The sequence below is a fragment of the Haliotis rubra genome, unplaced genomic scaffold (genome assembly GCF_003918875.1).
Source record: "Haliotis rubra isolate DU_JTF1 unplaced genomic scaffold, ASM391887v1 Scf304, whole genome shotgun sequence".
In the NCBI taxonomy this organism is placed as follows: Eukaryota; Metazoa; Mollusca; class Gastropoda; order Lepetellida; family Haliotidae; genus Haliotis; species Haliotis rubra.
The window spans coordinates 537,924-561,119 of NW_025766974.1; the positions used below are offsets into that span (position 1 = coordinate 537,924).

The 23,196-nt window shown below is 41.8% G+C and overlaps 1 protein-coding gene and 1 long non-coding RNA gene across 2 annotated transcripts in view; both read left to right on the top strand.

Moving 5' to 3' along the window:
- The window catches only part of LOC124282840 (sushi, von Willebrand factor type A, EGF and pentraxin domain-containing protein 1-like), a 41,119-nt gene extending 23,275 nt beyond the window's left edge, over nt 1-17,844 (top strand). Inside the window, 16 exon segments of the mRNA XM_046718878.1 lie at nt 660-827; nt 1,337-1,498; nt 3,228-3,395; nt 6,357-6,416; nt 6,419-6,520; nt 7,333-7,497; nt 7,689-7,853; nt 10,150-10,317; nt 10,514-10,675; nt 11,696-11,854; nt 13,100-13,261; nt 14,071-14,238; nt 14,890-15,054; nt 15,591-15,755; nt 16,206-16,367; nt 17,403-17,844. Of these exon segments, the coding sequence (XP_046574834.1) occupies nt 660-827; nt 1,337-1,498; nt 3,228-3,395; nt 6,357-6,416; nt 6,419-6,520; nt 7,333-7,497; nt 7,689-7,853; nt 10,150-10,317; nt 10,514-10,675; nt 11,696-11,854; nt 13,100-13,261; nt 14,071-14,238; nt 14,890-15,054; nt 15,591-15,755; nt 16,206-16,367; nt 17,403-17,608 (2,507 nt within the window). The 3' untranslated portion in view covers nt 17,609-17,844.
- Nucleotides 17,845-18,397: 553 nt separating this feature from the next.
- LOC124282823 lies at nt 18,398-21,051 on the top strand. The gene is made up of 2 exons (XR_006900256.1): nt 18,398-19,135; nt 20,604-21,051. It is a non-coding gene; the product is annotated as an uncharacterized LOC124282823 (long non-coding RNA).
- Nucleotides 21,052-23,196: the final 2,145 nt, after the last annotated feature.

The following is a 23,196-nucleotide window of genomic DNA, read 5'->3' on the forward strand; positions in this document are numbered from 1 at the left end:
GTGATGGTTCAGCTCTCCTGTGGCAGGTTTTTTGAGGACTGTTGGTGGCTGTCAAGGTCTGTGTATTGTGGTGACTGTTCAGCTCTCCTATGGCAGGTGATTGGAGGACTGTTGGTGGCTGTCAAGGTCTGTGTATTGTGGTGACTGTTCAGCTCTCCTATGGCAGGTGACTGGAGGACTGTTGGTGGCTGTCAAGGTCTGTGTATTGTGGTGACTGTTCAGCTCTCCTATGGCAGGTGACTGGAGGACTGTTGGTGGCTGTCAAGGTCTGTGTATTGTGGTGACTGTTCAGCTCTCCTATGGCAGGTGATTGGAGGACTGTTGGTGGCTGTCAAGGTCTGTGTATAGTGGTGACTGTTCAGCTCTCCTATGGCAGGTGATTGGAGGACTGTTGGTGGCTGTCAAGGTCTGTGTATAGTGGTGACAGTTCAGCTCTCCTATGGCAGGTGTTTGGAGGACTGTTGGTGGCTGTCAAGGTCTGTGTATAGTGGTGACAGTTCAGCTCTCCTATGGCAGGTGTTTCGAGGACTGTTGGTGGCTGTCAAGGTCTGTGTATTGTGGTGACTGTTCAGCTCTCCTATGGCAGGTGATAGGAGGACTGTTGGTGGCTGTCCAGCTCTCTGTATTGTGGTTGTTGTCAGTTTCTCTCTTTCTTGCAGACGGATGTGAGTCGGGGGAGCAGCTGTCGATGGCAGTTGGTGGGGTATGTGTTGAGTGCCCTGTGGGAACCTACAGGGAGAACTCAGTCAACCAGGTGTGTCTCAACTGTGACCCAGGGTTCATTACACCCACCACAGCATCCAACTCATCTGCCCAGTGTACTATAGGTAAATATGGCTTCAATCTCTTCATAGATACATGTACATACAGACAGGCACAAGCACACACAAACTTTTAGGCATAGCATTTTACTTACATTGACTATGCATAATACTATTAAAGAAAACAACCTTTTCAGATTAATATTTATCTAAACTAAATATATTAATATATATTATATATACTTCAATATTTGTTCATTTATGGCAGTATAAACAATAAAACTTTGTGTACACTGTTAGGAGACTTGGCACACATTGTTTACAACAACAATGCAAGCCCTCACGCAAATCAGGAGTGAGTGAGTATGATTTTACGCCTCGTTTAGCAATATTCCAGCAATATCACGGTGGGGATCTTTGGCGTGATGAGCCAATGCTTTAACACTTTAACACTCCCACAAGTCAGGAGACAGAAGTTCAGATGTTGGTGTGGTCTGTTTATATATATGTATATGTCGTCTGTATGTGTCATCAGTATGTGTCTGTATGTGTCATCTGTATGTGTTTGTTGTCAGTGGCCTGTCCAGTTGGTGAGTTCCGGAATGCCAGTGAGAACATGTGTCAACCATGTCCACAAAATACTTACCAAGATCAGAAGTGGCAGGACAACTGTACCGCCTGTAACGACCAACACCGCACCGATGGTATCCGCTCCACCGCTGCCACAGACTGTAAATGTGAGTGTAGCACTCGGGAACAGACTTCATAGGCCAAATCCTACACAAGTCATTGAAATTTAGAATGGAGTAATATGAAAGAATCAGACGTTGCATTACTTCTTTGTAGTTGTACATTGAAAACCCAGGATTTGTCTGATAAGCTTTAATCATTTGTCTTAGAGCAGATTTCAGTGGACCACTTGTTGGGGTTTGATGTTCATGCATCAGGACATCATGTACTTCCATCTGTATGGTTTGACTGCCTCCACATAGCTGGAACATTGCTGAGCGTGGCATTAAACAATACACCAACCAACCAACATGGTGTGATGAGTGTTGGTATTAAACAATACACCAACCAACCAACATGGTGTGATGAGTGTTGGCATTAAACAATACACCAACCAACCAACATGGTGTGATGAGTGTTGGTGGTATGAGTGTTGGTAAAACAATACAACCAACCAACCAACATGGTGTGATGAGTGTTGGGTATATGGTAAAGTGTTGGTATTAAACAATACACCAACCAACCAACATGGTGTGATGAGTGTTGGTATTACCAACAATGGTGTGATGAGTGTTGGTATTAAACAATACACCAACCAACCAACATGGTGTGATGAGTGTTGGTATTAAACAATACACCAACCAACCAACATGGTGTGATGAGTGTTGGCATTAAACAATACACCAACCAACCAACATGGTGTGATGAGTGTTGGTATTAAACAATACACCAACCAACCAACATGGTGTGATGGTGTGATGAGTGTTTGTATTAAACAATACACCAACCAATGGTGTGATGAGTGTTGGTATTAAACAATACCAACATGGTGTGATGAGTGTTGGTATTAAACAATACACCAACCAACCAACATGGTGTGATGAGTGTTGGTATTAAACAATACACCAACCAACCAACATGGTGTGATGAGTGTTGGTATTAAACAATACACCAACCAACCAACATGGTGTGATGAGTGTTGGTATTAAACAATACACCAACCAACCAACATGGTGTGAGTGTGATGAGTGTTGGTGGTGTGATGAGTGTTGGTATTAAACAATACACCAACCAACCAACATGGTGTGATGAGTGTTGGTATTAAACAATACACAACCAATACACCAACCAACCATGGTGTGATGAGTGTGATGAGTATTAAACAATACACCAACCAACCAACATGGTGTGATGAGTGTTGGTAGTACACCAACCAACCAACATGGTGTGATGAGTGTAAACAATACACCCAACCAACATGGTGTGATGAGTGGTGGTATTAACAACCAACCAACATGGTGTGATGAGTGTTGGTATTAAACAATACACCAACCAACCAACATGGTGTGATGAGTGTTGGTATTAAACAATACACCAACCAACCAACATGGTGTGATGAGTGTTGGTATTAAACAATACACCAACCAACCAACATGGTGTGATGAGTGTTGGTATTAAACAATACACCAACCAACCAACATGGTGTGATGAGTGTTTGTATTAAACAATACACCAACCAACCAACATGGTGTGATGAGGGTTGGTATTAAACAATACACCAACCAACCAACATGGTGTGATGAGTGTTGGTATTAAACAATACACCAACCAACCAACCAACATGGTGTGATGAGTGTTGGTATTTAACAATACACCAACCAACCAACATGTTGATCAGTCTTTGGTGTGATGAGTGTTGGTATTTAACAATACACCAACCAACCAACATGTGTTCAGTCTTTTGTGAGTCTGGGTTTGAGCCTGTGGACAACACAAGATGCAGAGAGTGCCCCATCGGCACATACAAGGACTTCACCGTGGACCCCTATGGCAGCTGTCTACCCTGTAGTGGCAACTTTATCACTGCCTCAAATGGCACAACATCGGTGGCTGGGTGCTCAGTTGGTACGTTTCCATCTCAGAATGGGGGTTACAGTGGTTTCTACACTTCTGGGTCACATTGGCACTTCTTAGACATCACCTGTGCAGAGTTATACCCCTTACCCGTTACAGGATTCATGATTTGAATCATAGATTTGCTTTGTTCAGGGTCTGTACCATGCCCAGTGTTACAGGATTCATGGTTTAAATCATATATCATAGATTTGCGTTGTTCAGGGTCTGTACCATGCCCAGTGCTAACTTGAGCCTATTCCCTAGTCCCCATGCAACCATGAGGTAATTGGGCGCCCATAATGGCTGCCGGGTATTCCATACATGAGAGGAAACTAAATTCATAGCTGATTTACTTTTTTGTAAATTGAATATGTGTGTGTGTTCTTGATGGGATGGTGGTTATATAGTGCATACTAGTGTTGGGAATTGGTTATAATCTCATATTCGATGATTGGTCCGTTACAACTGATCAATCATCAAAAATAATTGGTTAGCGTCATTTATCAAATGTTCCTGTTATCTTTGTTAATGCACACAAAAAATAAAGAAAAAACATGTAGTAATTTGGGGTTTTGCAAATTGCACAAAATCCAATGGCAAATTTTGCATATTTAAAGGATGATTAGTATGTTAGGAACACAGATTTCCTGGATTCTTTAAGATAAATTCAATCATGGCTTGGAATGAGCATGTAGTGTTTATAAAATGTCAATTTAATGACACAGACAAAACCAACCTTGTGCAAAATATTGTTGATGCAAACAAGTGTTCCAAAATTGGTTGTGTTCGATTATGAGAAAACACAATCGATTGTTTGGTCGTTTAGGCACTGCGACCAATCTCGATTATTTCAATTAATCAGACCACCACGAGTGCATACCACAGTTTAACATGGATACACAACTCAGACACTGTGTGTTGGCTCCCAGCCATGGGATACTGGTTATATAGTGCATACCACAGTTTAACACGGATATGCAACGCAGACACTGTAAATTGACTCCCAGCCATGGGATGTGGGTTATATAGTGCATACCACAGTTTAACATAGATACACAACTCAGTCACTGTGTTGACTCCCAGCCATGGGATGTTGGTTATATAGTGCATACCACAGTTTAACACGGATACGCAACTCAGACACTGTGTGTTGACTCCCAGCCATGGGATGCAGGTTATATAGTGCATACCACAGTTTAACACGGATACACAACTCAGACACTGTGTGTTGACTCCCAGCCATGGGATGCAGGTTATATAGTGCATACCACAGTTTAACACGGATACACAACTCAGACACTGTGTGTTGACTCCCAGCCATGGGATGCAGGTTTTATAGTGCATACCACAGTTTAACACGGATACACAACTCAGACACTGTGTGTTGACTCCCAGCCATGGGATGCAGGTTATATAGTGCATACCACAGTTTAACACGGATACACAACTCAGACACTGTGTGTTGACTCCCAGCCATGGGATGTGGGTTATATAGTGCATACCACAGTTTAACACGGATATGCAACGCAGACACTGTGTGTTGACTCCCAGCCATGGGATACTGGTTATATAGTGCATACCACAGTTTAACACGGATACACAACTCAGACACTGTGTGTTGACTCCCAGCCATGGGATGCGGGTTATATAGTGCATACCACAGTTTAACACGGATACACAACTCAGACACTGTGTGTTGACTCCCAGCCATGGGATGCGGGTTATAAAGTGCATACCACAGTTTTATATGGATTTCTAAGATGCCTAGCGGTTAGAACAATCGAAAAAAAATTACATTATCAGACAATAAAGGTATAGTTTTTTGATGACGTAACAATGGAATGACATTATCCCGCCACTGCGCCATTCTTGTGTGCCCCTCGTGATCGAACCATTTTACATTACGTTCACAATGTAGCGGCGGGGACACGATGCATGTCAGTTGTCATCGCCGCCGTGCGACGCCTCCTACAGTAAACTACACCGTTGCATCCAGTTTCTTGGTTTGCTGTTGCTTCACGCAGCTAACATCACTGGTGGAAACATTACGTTTATGTTTTACGACGGTTAAAATGTCTCATTTCGACTTTCAGCGACACGGTAACGTTCGTAATGTTTCCATTCCCACAATGCAATTGTGGAATGTCGCTTGACTACTCAACTTCCTCTGGATGTACTGATCTAAACTTACGCTGGTAGTAGAAATGCAACGTTCATATTGCCCCATATGGTTTACGTTAATGACAGTTGTAATTAAAATAATTCAGAGAAGATATTTAATCCGAACATAACCGTCATCAAACTGTTATCATTTGTTTTTTCTGGTAACGTTCGCCTTAACGTAGGGGGGCAGACACATCAATAGAACAGCGCACCAGTTAGCCCTGTGCGAGGATTCTTAATTTAGGTCACCGACACCGTCGTTTGTTTTCTGCCTTAAATTAATCGTAATTATCTTTAGAAAGTATTAAATTTGGCATCTTAGAAAAAGAAATACACTTCGCCCTACCACCATGTATAGTGTAATAAAACACACTTTAAGCCTGAACTATTATAACGTTAAAGCACTCGGACGGAAGCAGCTTCGTGCTTTAACTATAATAGTTCAGGGCAAAAGTGTGTTTTATTACACTATACATGGTGGTAGAGCGAAGTGTATTTCTTAAACGCAACTCAGACACTGTGTGTTGACTCCCAGCCATGGGATGCAGGTTATATAGTGCATACCACAGTTTAACACGGATACACAACTCAGACACTGTGTATTGATGCCCAGCCAACCAGTCCTTGTTTCATCTACTTAATGCTATACACCAGGCAGGGTAACATCAAATACCATCTTGTAGCATGTTTTGCTGTGATACAGCCAGGTTTTTACCATCAACCATTTGCATCCTAGGCCGATTTATACAGTGAGTAAAGCTATACAAAGTGATGGTTAAAAATGTAGACAATGTGTTGTATTTTCAGTGAACTGTCCTCCTGGGCTGTTCCAGTCCAATGCTTCATCCACACAGTGTGACCTCTGTCCCAGGGGTCCTACCAGCCACAGGCCGCCCAGCAGGACTGTCTGCCATGTGGTGACAACGAGACAACAGTGCTGATGGGTAGCAAGCTGCAGACTGACTGCACAGGTGAGCTGTCATCCTCTCAGTCATCAAATGTGCAACAAACAAGACTGAGATGGGCCAATAAGAGATAGTTCCCCCCTTTAATGCAAGTCAGTGCTAAAGGGCACAAATGATATTGGTAAAAGTAGAGAGTGTCTTTTTATGTCGGCTATATTAACATAAGTCAATAGCCATCAGAATTTTACACTTTTATCATTTGGGTGAGATTCTATTTGTTATCTAACTATGTTCTTAATTCCTCACTTGTTAGGGTTATAAACAGTAATATACAGTGTCTTGAATGTAGAAAGAACAGCCAACCAGCAACAGCTGCCAGCCACAGGCCATCATGGTAACTGATGATGTCACAAGTCTGAAGTCATTGTGATTCAATTTCATTGCATTGATCTGCCAGGAGAGATCATCTGAATTGTTCCGAGCCTCATCACCTGTCGAAGCCAGTTTTTTATAATAAAAGAACTGAGACAAGCAATATACTATATGATGCAGTGTTAGTAAGTGTGCCAAGGCTGCCCTGGAGTTGGGTGCTATAGTATTGAATCAATGGACCTCAAAACTTAAAGGGGCGGTGGGGGTAGCCTAGTGGTTAAAGCGTTGGCTCGTCACGCCGAAAACCCGGGTTCGAATCCCCACATGGGTACAATGTGTGAAGCCTATTTCTGGTATCCCCTGCCGTGATGTTGCTTGAATATTGCTAAAAGCAGCGTAAAACCAAACTCAGTCAGTCAAAACTTAAAACATTATTTGTCTATGACAAGGACTCGCCACAGGCTGTTTGTACAACACTATGGTGTATAACTGTTTCCGTATTGCAGTGTTCTGCCCATCTGGCCAGGAGGTTGTGGGTGGCGAGTGTCGGCCCTGTGACCAAGGCTTCTACAAGAACAACTCCCAGGGCCTGCTGTCCATGTGTGTGCAGTGTCCAGAAGGATACATCACTCCTGGTACTGGAGCAGAGTCTGTTGGGGAATGCACTGTAGGTGAGTGAGACATCTGTTCGTTCCTCTGCCAGGCCTGATTTGTTCTTTGGATCCTACCCTTATAGTCCCTGAAGAAAGACATCAGGTGTTATGTAAAATCAATGACTGTTGTTGTAATAATTTCTTTACAGGCTCTTTGTAATTTGAATACATGTGAGGCAATTGTTTAATTGTGTGTTTTTTGCAACCAGGGAATTGTTCAGCAGGCACACGGTTTGTGGCAGGACCTACTCCCACATGTGAGATGTGTCCTGAAGGGGAGTACCAGCCTCAGCCATACCAGAACTCCTGTCTGATATGTGACGCTAACACAACCACTACCAGCACCGGATCAACATCAGACACACAGTGTCTCAGTACGTTGTAGTACTCTCACAAGTATTAACACTAAATCTACACGAGACACACAGTGTTTCAGAGAGTAGTGGTTCTCAGAGTGTCTCCTCAGCTATTAACATCTACATCAGACACATTGTCTCAGTGTGTAGTACTACTCTGTCTCCTGAACTATTAACACTGGATCTACATCAGACACACAGTGTCTCAGTGTGTAGTACTACTCTGTCTCCTGAACTATTAACACTGGATCTACAAGTGACTCAGTATGTAGTACTACTCCGTCTTCTCAACTATTAACACTGGATCTACGTCTGACACACAGTGTCTCAGTATGTACTACTACTCTGTCTCCCTAACTATTAACACTGGATCTACGTCAGACACACAGTGTCTCCGTGTGTACTACTACTCTGTCTCCCTAACTATTAACACTGGATCTATGTCAGACTCACAGTGTCTCAGTATGTAGTACTACTGAACTATTAACTCTGGATCTACATCAGACACACAGTGTCTCAGTATGTAGTACTACTCTGTCTCCTGAACTATTAACACTGGATCTACAAGTGTCTCAGTATGTAGTACTACTCTGTCTCCTCAACTATTAACACTGGATCTACGTCAGACACATATTGTGTCAGATTGTAGTACTAATCTGTCTCCTGAAATATTAACACTGAATCTTCAAGTGTCTCAGTATGTACTACTACTCTCTCTCTTCAACTATTAACACTGGATCTACGTCAGACACACAGTGTCTCAGTATGTAGTACTACTCTGACTCCTGAACTATTAACACTGGATCTACATCAGACACACAGTGTCTCAGTATGTAGTACTACTCTGTCTCCTGAACTATTAACACTGGATCTACAAGTGTCTCAGTTTGTAGTACTACTCTGTCTCCTCAACTATTAGCACTGGATCTACATCAGACACATTGTCTCAGATTGTAGTACTACTCTGTCTCCTGAACTATTAACACTGGATCTACATCAGACACATTGTCTCAGATTGTAGTACTACTCTGTCTCCTGAACTATTAACACTGGATCTACAAGTGTCTCAGTATGTAGTACTACTCTGTCTCCTGAACTATTAACACTGGATCTACATCAGACACATTGTCTCAGATTGTAGTACTACTCTGTCTCCTGAACTATTAACACTGGATCTACAAGTGTCTCAGTATGTAGTACTACTCTGTCTCCTGAACTATTAACACTGGATCTACATCAGACACACAGTGTCTCAGTATGTAGTACTACTCTGTCTCTTCCTCTATTAACACTGGATCTACGTCAGACACACAGTGTCTCAGTATGTAGTACTACTCTGTCTCCTGAACTATTAACACTGGATCTACAAGTGTCTCAGTATGAAGTACTACTCTGTCTCCTGAACTATTAACACTGGATCTACATCAGACACACGCGTCTCAGTATGTAGTACTACTCTGTCTCTTCAACTATTAACACTGGATCTGCAATAGACAGACAGACAGTGTCTCAGTATGTAGTACTACTCTGTCTCCTGAACTATTAACACTGGATCTACATCAGACACACAGTGTCTCAGTATGTAGTACTACTCTGTCTCATCAACTATTAACACTGGATCTACAATAGACAGACAGTGTCTCAATATGTAGTACTACTCTGTGTCCTCAACTATTTACACTGGCTACACATTAGACAGTCAGTGTCTCAGTATGTAGTAGTACCCCAAACACTGGTTCTTCTTCAGAGACACAGTATCAGATATATATTCCAGTCTCCTCCACTAGCAGCTCTGGATTAACCACAGATATTGTGTTTCAGTTTGTAGTCCACTGTCCACTTCTAACTAACATGGATCTACTCCAGCACACAGTGCCTTAGTACATAGTTTTGTCTTCTCAACTAAAAGCTCAGGAGTAACATCGACAGTGCCTGAGGTTTTAGTCCCCAGTTGATTCTAAGAGAACTTGATCTGCACCAGACACACAGTGCCTTTGTATATATTCCAGTCTCCTTGACTAACAGTTCTGGATTAACCTCAGATACAGTTTCTCCATATATACTCAACAAGAAAGTTAAGGACCGCCCCAATTTTCAGTATCAAAGTATTAAATAGTTCATATCATGATCCATACAATACTGAAATATTGAATATTGGGGTGGTCCTTAACTTTTTGTGTTGAGTATATATTGCTCCTGCTCTCCTGCAATGGGACACCGATCCGAGTCTGTGAAGGGCAGTAGACAAGTAGCATGAGGAGTCTGTTGTGCCTCCTGACACTGTAGTGTTATTCTTTGTACTTTGTGTTTCCAGAGTTTTGTCCATCAGGACAGGAGCTTGCTGACTCTTTCAACTGCTCCTTGTGCAGCCTGGGGACATACAAGGACAACAGTGCCGGGGTGTTTCTACCATGCCAGACCTGCCCCGCAGAGTTCACCACATCCACGATGGGAGCCACCTCTGCAGCTGATTGTAGTCTCAGTGAGTGGAAGTCATCATACCAATTCATTGTGGACTCTGGACACAAATATCTTAACATTTTCTAGAAACTTTAGAAAATTGAATAAGAACATAAGTGTATGTCATCTTCATTGCCATGACATACAAATACCATATTTGCCATATTGAGCACCCCACCTTCAGAATCTTGCACTATACATGGTGAATACGTGTTCAGAAAACTGCAGTGCTGGTTTCTATGTGGACACTGGAACCAATATGTGCATGGAGTGCCGTGTGGGTGAATACCAGCCTCTCCCTGCCCAGGTGGAGTGTCTGCAGTGTCCTGACAACACGTCAACTACTGGCCTAGCAACTACCTCCATGGCTGAATGTCGCTGTAAGTCTTGCAGAATGTTTTATACATCTTATTCATTCTATGAACATCTTCACCCAGGTAATGAACAATTATCTATATTCCAGAAGGCCTTCATGTTAATTTGTTTAAGTTTGTTTTGGGTATTATTGACTGTTTTGACTATTGACTGTAAATACCCGCGGTAATATCATTTTAGTCTCCAGTCTATTTCTGCCTCCCTGATTAAGTGCCATCATCACTTGTGTATGTATATATGAAGTGCTATGATCAACCAGTTATTGACTTGCTAGTAGATGCATCATGTATTGACTTATTATAAACTATACTGAACAAAATAAGTAAGGGATATTGGTATTTTTATGATTGATATTTTATCAGTGTGTCAATTAGGAGATAAACATCATGTGTTGGCCAATTTCCGGGTGTAATTGAGTACTGTATTTGAAGCACGGGAATTCATATGGAACCGACGACGTCAGCCAGAGGTTTCAAATGGAATATTCCCGTGCTTCATATACTCAATAACACCCGAAATTGGCCAACGATGATGTTTATCGACATTGTAAACACAAAAGTAAACCAAAAGGTCCACACGTTTTTGTGTCTGCACTCATTGACATCGTGGTAATGCGAATTTACAGCAGTGAAATGTCATCAACCGCTATTTCGGGCTGTCTCTCATGGTAGCATCTGAACTGCTCATTTGTGACGCCTTCGACTTTACATCACAATATGATTTGAATAACGCCATCACAGCTGACGAAGTAACAATACAATGGTGTGAGCCGATGTTTTATGTATTAATACGCTGTGAATTTCGGGGAATCGAATACCATTCGTGACAGTTTTTTACAATGAATAAATAGATCATTATTCATAATTTCAAAATTCACATATATCCCTATATTTGTCCAGTATATTATTTTCATATATTTCTAATATATAGGAACATAATAATGGTTCACAACATAAACACTTATTGAATCATTTTTACATGATATTAGTTTCTTGATTCATGCAACATTTCCTGTTGGAATGTAGTGAGCTGCAGTGAGGGTCTGGAAGATCGCAGCGACGTATGTGTGCCGTGTTTGATTGGCTTCTACAAGAACGTCACCAGCGTGGGGCAGTGTGAGGCGTGTCCGCCGGGATTCAGGACTGCCACTGAAGGAGCCACATCTGAGTCGGACTGTAATGTGGGTATGTACACTCTACACACAGTGCTTCATTTAGTTCCAGTCATGTAAGGCTGTGTTATCACTGTGCACGTTAGAGGAAGCAAGTGTCATTCAAGACACCACACTTTGTTGTGTAGAGTTGCTGGAACAATGGTGGGTTCAGATCCCAATATTTGTCCTGATTAATATTCTTGGTTTGTCATCACAATACCCCGGGTTTTGTCGGTTTCACCAAAGTTGTAACATCTGTATCGCTGACATGTGAGGAATACAGTTGGGTGCTGCGTGAGGTTAACCCAGCTAACTTGATCACTAGGGCGGGGCAGGGTAACCCAGATACCCAGGATGGGTGGGTAATGAGTTGGTCCCGGGTACCCGTCTCAATACCCGGAACTGTTATGAACATGTGACTAATAGATTAAACAATGTAATATGTTATTCTTTCATGATTAAAAGGTTGTATCGTCTTTGAAGATTTAGACATTATTTACAGTCCCTTCTTTATGATGGTTAAGATAATGAAAAACTTGAAATTTTAGCTTCCGAGCTGAAGAATATATTGCCATTTCTTGCAAATTTGATGTCAGGAATTAACATAAGGAGTACCCGCGTAGAAACTTTGGACCTGTCCCAGCACTATTGATCACTCATTCTGAAGGATGGACATGTCATTATGTACAAGCACAGCAGTGTCAAATACTTTCTCAGTTGTAGAATTCATTCTGAACTGCACCATTGGCACATTTTATTTTCAAATGGCAGACGTTGAAATTTCAGAAAGGTCATAATGGTGCACCATGCTTAAATCAATTCCAGTCTAATAAAATACAGTACATGTCTACCGAAACTATGACAATGTGAATATTGACTGTAACCTTGTTAACTTTAAGAAATCATTTACTCTCAAAACTGCATCACATGGTTAGCCACTGCCTCTGTGGCTTCGAATTGCGCTGTAACACCTTTTTAATTATACACATGAAATGCTGATAGGTAGGGCACTAAAACAATTCTATATTCAGATTGAAGTTTGGTTCATGTCACCAGTAGCTAATCACAGAAAGAAAGAAATTATATGACTTTATGACTCAGATTTTCTGACTGGCCTACATTTAGGTGGTTGGTTATATGGTCCCCACCTTGTATCTAGTTCAGAATCACCTCTGCATTTGTGTAGAATAAGAAGCTACACTGTGATGTGTCTGTTCAGATCTGGTGGCCCAGATTGTGGTGTTTCAAGTAAGATCGAACTTTCTTGATATTTCAGCGGGATGTGAGCCTGGGTCATATTTGGACACTGGGAATGGTCAGTGTACACTCTGTGTGGAAGGAAGTTATCAGCCCCAGAAGTGGCAGGACTCCTGTTTGCCCTGCACCCAAGGGCTTATCACCCTCACCCCCGGGGCTGTCACTGAGGACCAGTGTGTGTGTGAGTGAGATCCTTGTACAAACATGAAAACACATTGACTGTGTAATATGGTAACACCAGACTGTCATTAACACAGACTAGGAAGTCGTGGTCAGCATAGCTACTACATATATGTACCCCAGGTGTGTTTCGCTATACAGAAATGCCTAGTATCAGAATACAAAACAGTACCATCTACTGTAAGTCGTCCTTCCTGTCCATGTTGTACTTACGGTTTCCTGATTATGAATGCATGCTGTGCATTAGGTATGTAATCAGGGGTGGAAGTAACTTTAAAATTGCTAGTGTAGTCCGGTACAGTGGCACATGTAAAATCACTTGCCCTGATCATTTTGCCTCTATTACCGTCCGTTTTCTTGGATTTTAAAATAAACAACATAATTAACAGTGGAAAGTCAACTGGACAACGGTGTGTGTGTACAAATTTTCGATGTCAAATGGGTTATTTCCACCCCTGTACATATGCCCCCTGAGTAGCAGGCTGGAATAATTACCTCATGGTTTTACAGTTCTGATCCTGTCATGTTTGATGTCAAGGAATTGTACAATGGAGATGGTCTCATCTAATTCTGTATACAGGAACATATCTGGTTGACATATACGTATACCTGTGCCAACAACCCCTACAGCAACGCTACCTGTGTCACACAGTAACAGTGTCTCAGGGGCCATGTGAAGGTCTTCAGAAACCATGTTTGTTGTAAAAAACCCACTTTTCATTGTGTACACAAAAATCAATTTTAATTTATAAACCTGATTCTTGAATATTAAAGCAACTCATGCTCTTCTGTGTGTTTCAATGTTGCCAGTGGACTGTGTGTCGGGGAAGGCGTATGATGCAGTCTCCACCCAGTGTGAGGACTGTCCCCGGGGGTACTACCGCAACCAGACCGAGAGGAAGCCCCAGTGCCAGCTGTGTCCCCCAGACTACATCACAGAGAGGATAGGGTCGATCTCAGCTGACAACTGTTCTATGGGTAGGCTGATGATATGTGATCATAACAGAAAATGGGGATCGAACACTAGAATACATTGCTCATTACTTTAGTCACTGGTGTCGTAAATGTTCAGGATGAAGCCATCCAATCATTACATCATACTTATTGTCTCTGTTACAACTATCTGCACCATCCAGCCATTACATCAAACCCCCTGACAGATTGTCTTTGTTACAACTATCTGCACCATCCAGCCGTTACATTAAACCCCCTGACATACTATCTCTGTGACAGCCAACTACACCACCAAGCCATTACATTATACTCCCCTGACATACTATCTCTGTGACAGCCAACAATACCACCAAGCCATTACATTATACTATACCAGCCCATGACATACTATCTCTGTGACAGCCAACTTTACATTATACCCCTGACATATTATCTCTGTGACAGCCAACTACACCACCAAGCAATTACATTAAACCCCCTGACATACTATCTCTGTGACAGCCAACTACACCACCAAGCCATTACATAATACTCCCCTGACATACTATCTCTGTGACAGCCAACTACACCACCATGCCATTACATCATACTCCCCTGACATACTATCTCTGTGACAGCCAACTATACCACACAAGCCATTACATTATACCCCCTGACATATTATCTCTGTGACAGCTAACTGCACCACCCCTGGTCAGTATGTGGACACCTCCAGGAATACCTGTGCTGACTGCCCGGCAGGGACATACCAGGACCAAAAGTGGCAGGTCGCATGTAAGACCTGCGCCCCAGGATTCACAACCAGAACAACGGGGACAGGCTCTGTCCTCCAGTGCTATCGTACGTACAAGCCATTATCTTATGACAAAGAACGGCCTTGTGTTATATGTCAGATGTATTAGTGGAAATATGCACATGCTACCCTGATTTGGAAATCCTAAATGTATTGTTGGATTTGTCAGAGACCATATACCGATATATGGTCTCTGGATTTGTATATGCAAGGGTTTCTATGGGCAAAAACAGATATAAAAACAGCCAGTACTTTCTTGGCTGTCCAGTACAGTGACTATGGAGATGATGTCAGTGCTTTGACAACCATATTACCAACCTAGTTGTAGAAGTTGTGGAATGTAGAAGAAAACCAACTGAAGTCAAGTAAACTGAGTTTGTATTAAGGATATATATGCAATGACATTTTCCCATTTCTCATGGAGAAGCAAATATTTAAGAGCATTTCGTGCCCCTGCATCACCTCAGAACATTTAAAAGTTTCAAATCAAGAGGCTAAAGGAACAATAGTACAGTTCCTCCTTGAAAGGTCTGACATAATCTGAGTGACATACTGTTGAGACATGATGACTGACTGTTGTCAGGTGACTGCCCCTCAGGATGGCAGGTCGATGAGTCAACCAATGCCTGTCAGGTGTGTGCCAAGGGTCAGTACCGAGCCAAAGGACAGAGCTGGACTTGTCAGTTCTGTGACATCAGCTTCACCACTGCAAGCAGTGGGTCCATGTCCATCGTTGACTGCAATATCCGTGAGTACGAGGCAATCATCCCCTTGCAAGATTTGAGAGAGTGCCCAATTATTAGTAATCAAAATAACCACTTTCAAGTATAAATCTAAACCATTATTATGACAGAACACTCGTGTTCTTGCAGTTGATTAATAGCAGGAATTAACTGACATTTCTAAACATGTAAATCTGACTGAACCATAGTCATTCTGAAAAGTGTTAAAGATATTCTTTATTGACAATGACACAATTTAAATCAAAGAAATCACTCAAATCTGTTGGTTCTGGAATATATTGTATAACGGGCGGATACAGCTTTTGGGGAAGGGGGGGAGGCGCACACTCTTGCGAAAGGGAGGGTGTAATAAACATTTAGGACAAAAGGGCGGGTGCGCACCCCTGCAACCCCCAACCCCCTCTGAATCCGCCTATGTATTACTTGTGTGTAATGTCATGTTGTCGGATGCGCAGCTCTGTGCAGTGCGGGCACCTCCCACAATGCAGACCTGAAGACGTGTGTGCCATGTGCCAAGGGAAGCTACCAGTCTATGATAAACCAGCAGAGTTGTGTCCCTTGTCCCAACCAACAAACCACTCGAAACACTGGCTCTCTTACGAGCACTGACTGTTTATGTGAGTATATCTTGTTTCTATTTGTTGTGTAACACCACATTCAGCATATTTCAGCTGTATAAACCTGGTCAGAAGATAGTCATCATGACAACAGATCCCCACAATCTGTGTATGATGACATGCAATCAACCAAGTTACTGAGCTTGACAACCAATCCACTTTACCACCTCTAATGACAAGCAGACATTGCTGGCTACCTGTTCTTACTGAAATCCCCATGGAATTATTTGTTCAGAATGAATAAGTGCAATATAACCTCTGCATGTGTGACATGCTTGCATGCACTGTGCCCAAAAAGCAAATGTCTGGTCAACGTCAGTGAGATTTTGTAGTCTTAACAAACTGGTAAACATGGCCTCACACATTGATGTGCTGTTATATTAATAAATACTGCCCAATTTGATGGTTAATGAAAATAACTAAACTGGTGGTCAAAGCGTTTACTCGTCACACCTATGAGCTGGGTTTGATTCCCCCTCTGGGTACAGTGTCTGCAGCCCCATTCTGTTGTCATCCACTGTGATGTTGAACACTTATTGTGGCATAACATCATTCTTCAACACTCACTCATTATTCATATGTCCTGTATATGATGACATTTTCCTGGTCTGTTATGGGAATTACAAAGCAGCAAAGTTCCAATATTTTTCAGAAGAAGGGGCTAGCATGAATATTTGTTGGCCAAATACGCTTACAGCAGATAATCTGTAAAGATCAACTGTACACAAATGCTCTCAATACTCCATTGGCAACCTATGGACCATCGCTGGACAGATGGTACGCTGAAGGTAGCAGCTACAACTGTGATGTGTAACTATATCCAGGGCAGGAGTCATCCTACAGATAACATCCTTACCTTGTCATCTTTGGTCATGTGGACAAGGCACCCGACTTCGGATCAGAAGGTCCTTGGTTTGAATCCCAGCACGAGACTCAGATCCTTTATGGCCGCTACACATGCAGTCCACTTCAGCGCACATGCTGAGACTCCAGAACATGATGAACTAGGCTGACTGACTTTGTACCATGTTTCAGCACTGTGTATCCTGAACGAACACAACTGTACAGCCCCAACTGAGTGCCACGACGTCCCGGAAGGTTTCACCTGTAGATGTTCTCGAGGCTACAGTGGTGTACCCGGCAACTGTACACGTATGTGCACATATTGTATACTTTACTGTAATACACATATACTCAGACATATATACAAGACTACAATATTGAACAAACTATTTGGATAACAACTTCTTTTATTTTGTCATATCAATACAGTTTATTGTAGTGTTATCAAGCAGGAAGGAACCATGAAGAGAAGGGGAATCTAACAAAGAAAACAACATAATTAACATCATTGGCTAGGCAGTAATCTGATAAAGCCAGCCCTGTAGAGTTGACAAGGGAAAGTGCGTTGATGTGTGTATCCCCTGTAGATGTGTGTGTAGACAGTTATCCTTGATGTGTGTATCCCTGTAGATGTGTGTAGACAGACAGTTATCCTTGATGTGTGTATCCCCCTGATATCAGTTATCCTTGATGTGTGTATCCCCCTTTATCCTTGATGTGTGTATCCCCTGTAGATGTGTGTAGACAGTTATCCTTGATGTGTGTATTCCCTGTAGATGTGTGTAGACAGTTATCCTTGATGTGTGTATCCCCTGTAGATGTGTGTAGACAGTTATCCTTGATGTGTGTATCCCCTGTAGATGTGTGTAGACAGTTATCCTTGATGTGTGTATCCCCTGTAGATGGCAGGCATGTAATCAACCAGATGAGATTCCAGAGATAAGTGAAATCAGAATAGGTGAAGTCTACAGAGATGAGTGAAATCAGTCTAGGTGAGTCTATAGGGATGGTGAAATCAGACTAGGTGAGTCTTGGCAGGCATGTAATCAACCAGATGAGATTCCAGAGATAAGTGAAATCAGAATAGGTGAAGTCTACAGAGATGAGTGAAATCAGTCTAGGTGAGTCTATAGGGATGGTGAAATCAGACTAGGTGAGTCTTTGCAGGCATGTAATCAACCAGATGAGATTCCAGAGATAAGTGAAATCAGAATAGGTGAAGTCTACAGAGATGAGTGAAATCAGTCTAGGTGAGTCTATAGGGATGGTGAAATCAGACTAGGTGAGTCTTGGCAGGCATGTAATCAACCAGATGAGATTCCAGAGATAAGTGAAATCAGAATAGGTGAAGTCTACAGAGATGAGTGAAATCTGTCTAGGTGAGTCTATAGGGATGGTGAAATCAGACTTGGTGTGTCTACAGAATCTCATCTTTATTCAGCAACATATCTCAGTTTCCACTTTCCTTGTTTATCATCCAAGATGGTTTCATCAGCTCTGTTCCGTATAAATCATTATTAAGTTATACTGTGAATAATTCAATTTTACTGGAGAATGTCTAGCTTGCACAATTTTGGAACATTTTGATAGTCTATATACACTTCAGTGGAGTTCTTCAGTTACAATCCTATGGCCTGCAGGAGGCAAATGTGTCTCTAATAGGGTCCTTTAAGCATGCCAGATGATATTATTATTGGTTCATTTGCCAGATTCACTTTGCAACACTTTCCTCCTACATCAGTCTGTGATATTACTTAAATCCAGTTCCAAATTGTGTTAAACCAAACTCACTCAGTCACTAAGTATTTATTTGTTTCAACGCCTACATCTGACAACAAAGATGTAATCATCGGTGCAGTCATTGGTGCTTGCATGCTTCTACTGTGTGCTGGGCTGGTTCTTGTGGGTGTTTATGCCTGTCGTAGGTAAGTATGACTTACATAGTGTTGCTGGGGCTGGTTCTTGTGGGTGTTTATGCCTGACTTAGGTAAGTATGACTTACATAGTGTTGCTGGGCTGGTTCTTGTGGGTGTTTATGCCTGTCGTAGGTAAGTATGACTTACATAGTGTTGGCTTGGCTGGTTCTTGTGGGTGTTTATGCCTGTCGTAGGTAAGTATGACTTACATAGTGTTGGCTGGGCTGGTTCTTGTGGGTGTGTTAAGTATGACTGCTGGGCTGGTTCTTGTGGGCGTTTATGGTTCTTACATAGTGTTTGCTTGGCTGGTTCTTGTTTATGCCTGTAGAGGTAAGTATGACTTACATAGTGTTGCTGGGCTGGTTCTTGTGGGCGTTTATGCCTGTGCCTGGGGCTGTCGCCTGTAAGTATGACCTGTCGAGGTACATAGTGTTGCTGGGCTGGTTCTTCAGTAAGTGGACTTACATAGTGTTGGCTTGTGGTTATGCCTGTCGTAGGTAAGTATGACTTACATAGTGTTGCTGGGCTGGTTCTGTGGGCGTTCTTGTGGGTAAGTATGACCTACATAGTGTTGGCTTGGCTGGTTCTTGTGGGCTGCCTGTCGTTAAGTATGACTGAGTGTTGCTGGGCTGGTTCTTGTGGGCGTGCCTGTAAGTAGTATGTATGACTTACATAGTGTTGCTGGGCTGGTTCTTGTGGGCGTTTATGCCTGTCTTGGCTGGTTCTTGTGGGCGTTTATGCCTGTTGTAGGTAAGTATGACTTACATAGTGTTGCTGGGCTGGTTCTTGTGGGCGTTTATGCCTGTCGTAGGTAAGTATGACTTACATAGTGTTGGCTTGGCTGGTTCTTGTGGGCGTTTATGCCTGTCGTAGGTAAGTATGACTTAGATAGTGTTGCTGGGCTGGTTTGTAAAATTCATCAATAAATGTAACAGGTCCTGGCTGGTAGACCTGTGAAACTCACTCACTCACCTGACTGGTAATATGACGGTCCTGTAAAGTATTAAAATGGTGTAGTGTACTGTACGTTCAGATAATTACTTCAGAGTCTGGAATGAATGAGTGACAGACACAGATAACTACTCTGATTCGCTGTAGGCATGCTTTCAGTGTTTTTGTGCATCTCTCCGGATGTTTCCATGTCCATTCTCTACATTTGTGCATACTGGACACACATTTGTGTGTGGCGGAAAGCCCATTTTAATTGTTTTTAATCTTGTGAGAGCAGTGTTAAAACACAAAAACAATTATTTTAGTGACTTGGAATTTTGCATTAAGTGTTTGCTTAACACTAGGACATCAATGAAATGAGTAATCAATTTTTCATTAGCATGCACTGAGAGACAAAGGAAAGTTTACCCTCCCTTTAAGTATTGGGTACTGATGAAATGCTTTACAGAGACAAACATGTCACTATAAGGTCTCTGCCCTTTGGTTACAATGTTCAGTGTGTGACACAGATCAATTTCTGTTACAGAAGACCCCTAGCATCGGAGTCTAATGAACGACTGGATGAAGATAATGCGAGTATGACCCCGTCTACCTTTGTCGCCACCCGTGCTCACACTGCCAGCTATGGCCCCTACATGGTAGCATTCGCTCCCCCAGATCAGGGTGGGGCATATGACCCCTCCTTCTACCGCAAGCAGAGTGATGTGGACAGGGGCTATATTCATTACGAGAATGCCAGTATTAAACTTGCATAGGCAGACTGTGTTTCTCCAGACTTTGCAGTTTCATGACTGACTTTGTGGAACAATGCAAGACTTTAGTTGACTGTGCCATCATCAGACATGACGAGGCCGCCATGAGGCTGAGAGACTGTGTAAGATCACCTAGATTATACTAGTGTCTTACCTGCTGCACCAAAGCATCACTGTGATTGTTCTATATAGACCTTCATACATACAGTGACAGCCAGAAAACAACATAATCGCTGTCACAAATCCATCATGTCTGTTCTATACGAGCTCAGTTTGGAATGTACGCCATGTTCTTGAGTCTTTGAGTCAGTATGCCTTAAACATTGTGTGATGTAACAGAATATATGACCAAGAGATGATGTAGTAAGGTGTTACCATGAGAAACTGTATAGTGGGATATGATATTGATGGGTCAAATAGTGGGATATGATATTGATGGGTCAAATAGTGGGATATGATATTGATGGGTCAAATAGTGGGATATGATATTGATGGGTCAAATAGTGGGATATGATATTGATGGGTCAAATAGTGGGATATGATATTGATGGGTCAAATAGTGGGATATGATATTGATGGGTCAAATAGTGGGATATGATATTGATGGGTCAAATAGTGGGATATGATATTGATGGGTCAAATAGTGGGATATGATATTGATGGGTCAAATAGTGGGATATGATATTGATGGGTCAAATAGTGGGATATGATATTGATGGGTCAAATAGTGGGATATGATATTGATGGGTCAAATAGTGGGATATGATATTGATGGGTCAAATAGTGGGATATGATATTGATGGGTCAAATAGTGGGATATGATATTGATGGGTCAAATAGTGGGATATGATATTGATGGGTCAAATAGTGGGATATGGATGGGTCAAATATGGGATATGATATTGATGGGTCAAATAGTGGGATATGATATTGATGGGTCAAATAGTGGGATATGATATTGATGGGTCAAATAGTGGGATATGATATTGATGGGTCAAATAGTGGGATATGATATTGATGGGTCAAATAGTGGGATATGATATTGATGGGTCAAATAGTGGGATATGGGATATGATATTGATAGGTCAAATAGTGGGATATGATATTGATGGGTCAAATAGTGGGATATGATATTGATGGGTCAAATAGTGGGATATGATATTGATGGGTCAAATAGTGGGATATGATATTGATGGGTCAAATAGTGGGATATGATATTGATGGGTCAAATAGTGGGATATGATATTGATGGGTCAAATAGTGGGATATGATATTGATGGGTCAAATAGTGGGATATGATACTGATGGGTCAAATAGTGGGATATGATATTGATGGGTCAAATAGTGGGATATGATATTGATGGGTCAAATAGTGGGATATGATACTGATGGGTCAAATAGTGGGATATGATACTGATGGGTCAAATAGTGGGATATTACACTGAGGTTGAGCCTGATCATTAGAAACATTATATCATGGGTGAATTCATAATTCCTTTTGAGGTTGCCTCCCTTGACATGCCAGGATCCCAGATTTGCCAGTATCAATTTGCCAATGGTGTAAGGTTTCTGAGAAGACTTCTATTTGTATATTTCACCAAAGCACCAAAACTCAACCTTCATTACTTCAGGACTTTTTATCTCACATTTATTTGACACGATTATATATAATACTGAACACTGAGGAAAGGAGCATTAAACCTACCTGTCTTTCGACACTGAACATATATACATCTTGTAAATAGTTGACTATCCACAAATAACTTCACACAGATAATACACACCTTCACACTCAGAACTTTGAAGTTCAAGGTTTGTTAACAAGTTTAGTTTATGTACAAGACAATGGCATGTTTATATGCGTGGTATGAAGGTGTCTAACTCCAACAGTACACTACTATTTGTACACATCACCTGGACACAATAAGGACAGGTGGTAGTCCGGAGACAGGGAACTCGCCCCAGCCTCATCTGCTCACCAGGGGATCGGGGAGTTGGAAGGGCAAACTTTGACTGCTGAGACAAGGGTATCAGGAATGTTGTGGACGGATACTTGTGTTGTTGACAAACACATTTCCTCACATTAGTGACTTTAATTCTGAAAACATAGCTACTGTGTACATTATGTAATGGTAGATTTTTAATCACACATTTCCTGTTCTTACACATGGCTGTTACATACAATGAATTCCAGATTATTTACTAAAATATCTTGTGGATGCTGGAGAGTTTCTCTCATATTAAGGGTATTACTTTTAGGATATTCATTTACCTCATTTTGGATCGTTGATATGTTTATTCTACAATACATAATATTGTAAACTAGTCTATTTCCTTGAAGACCTTTTACGGTAGATGATGTTTTTG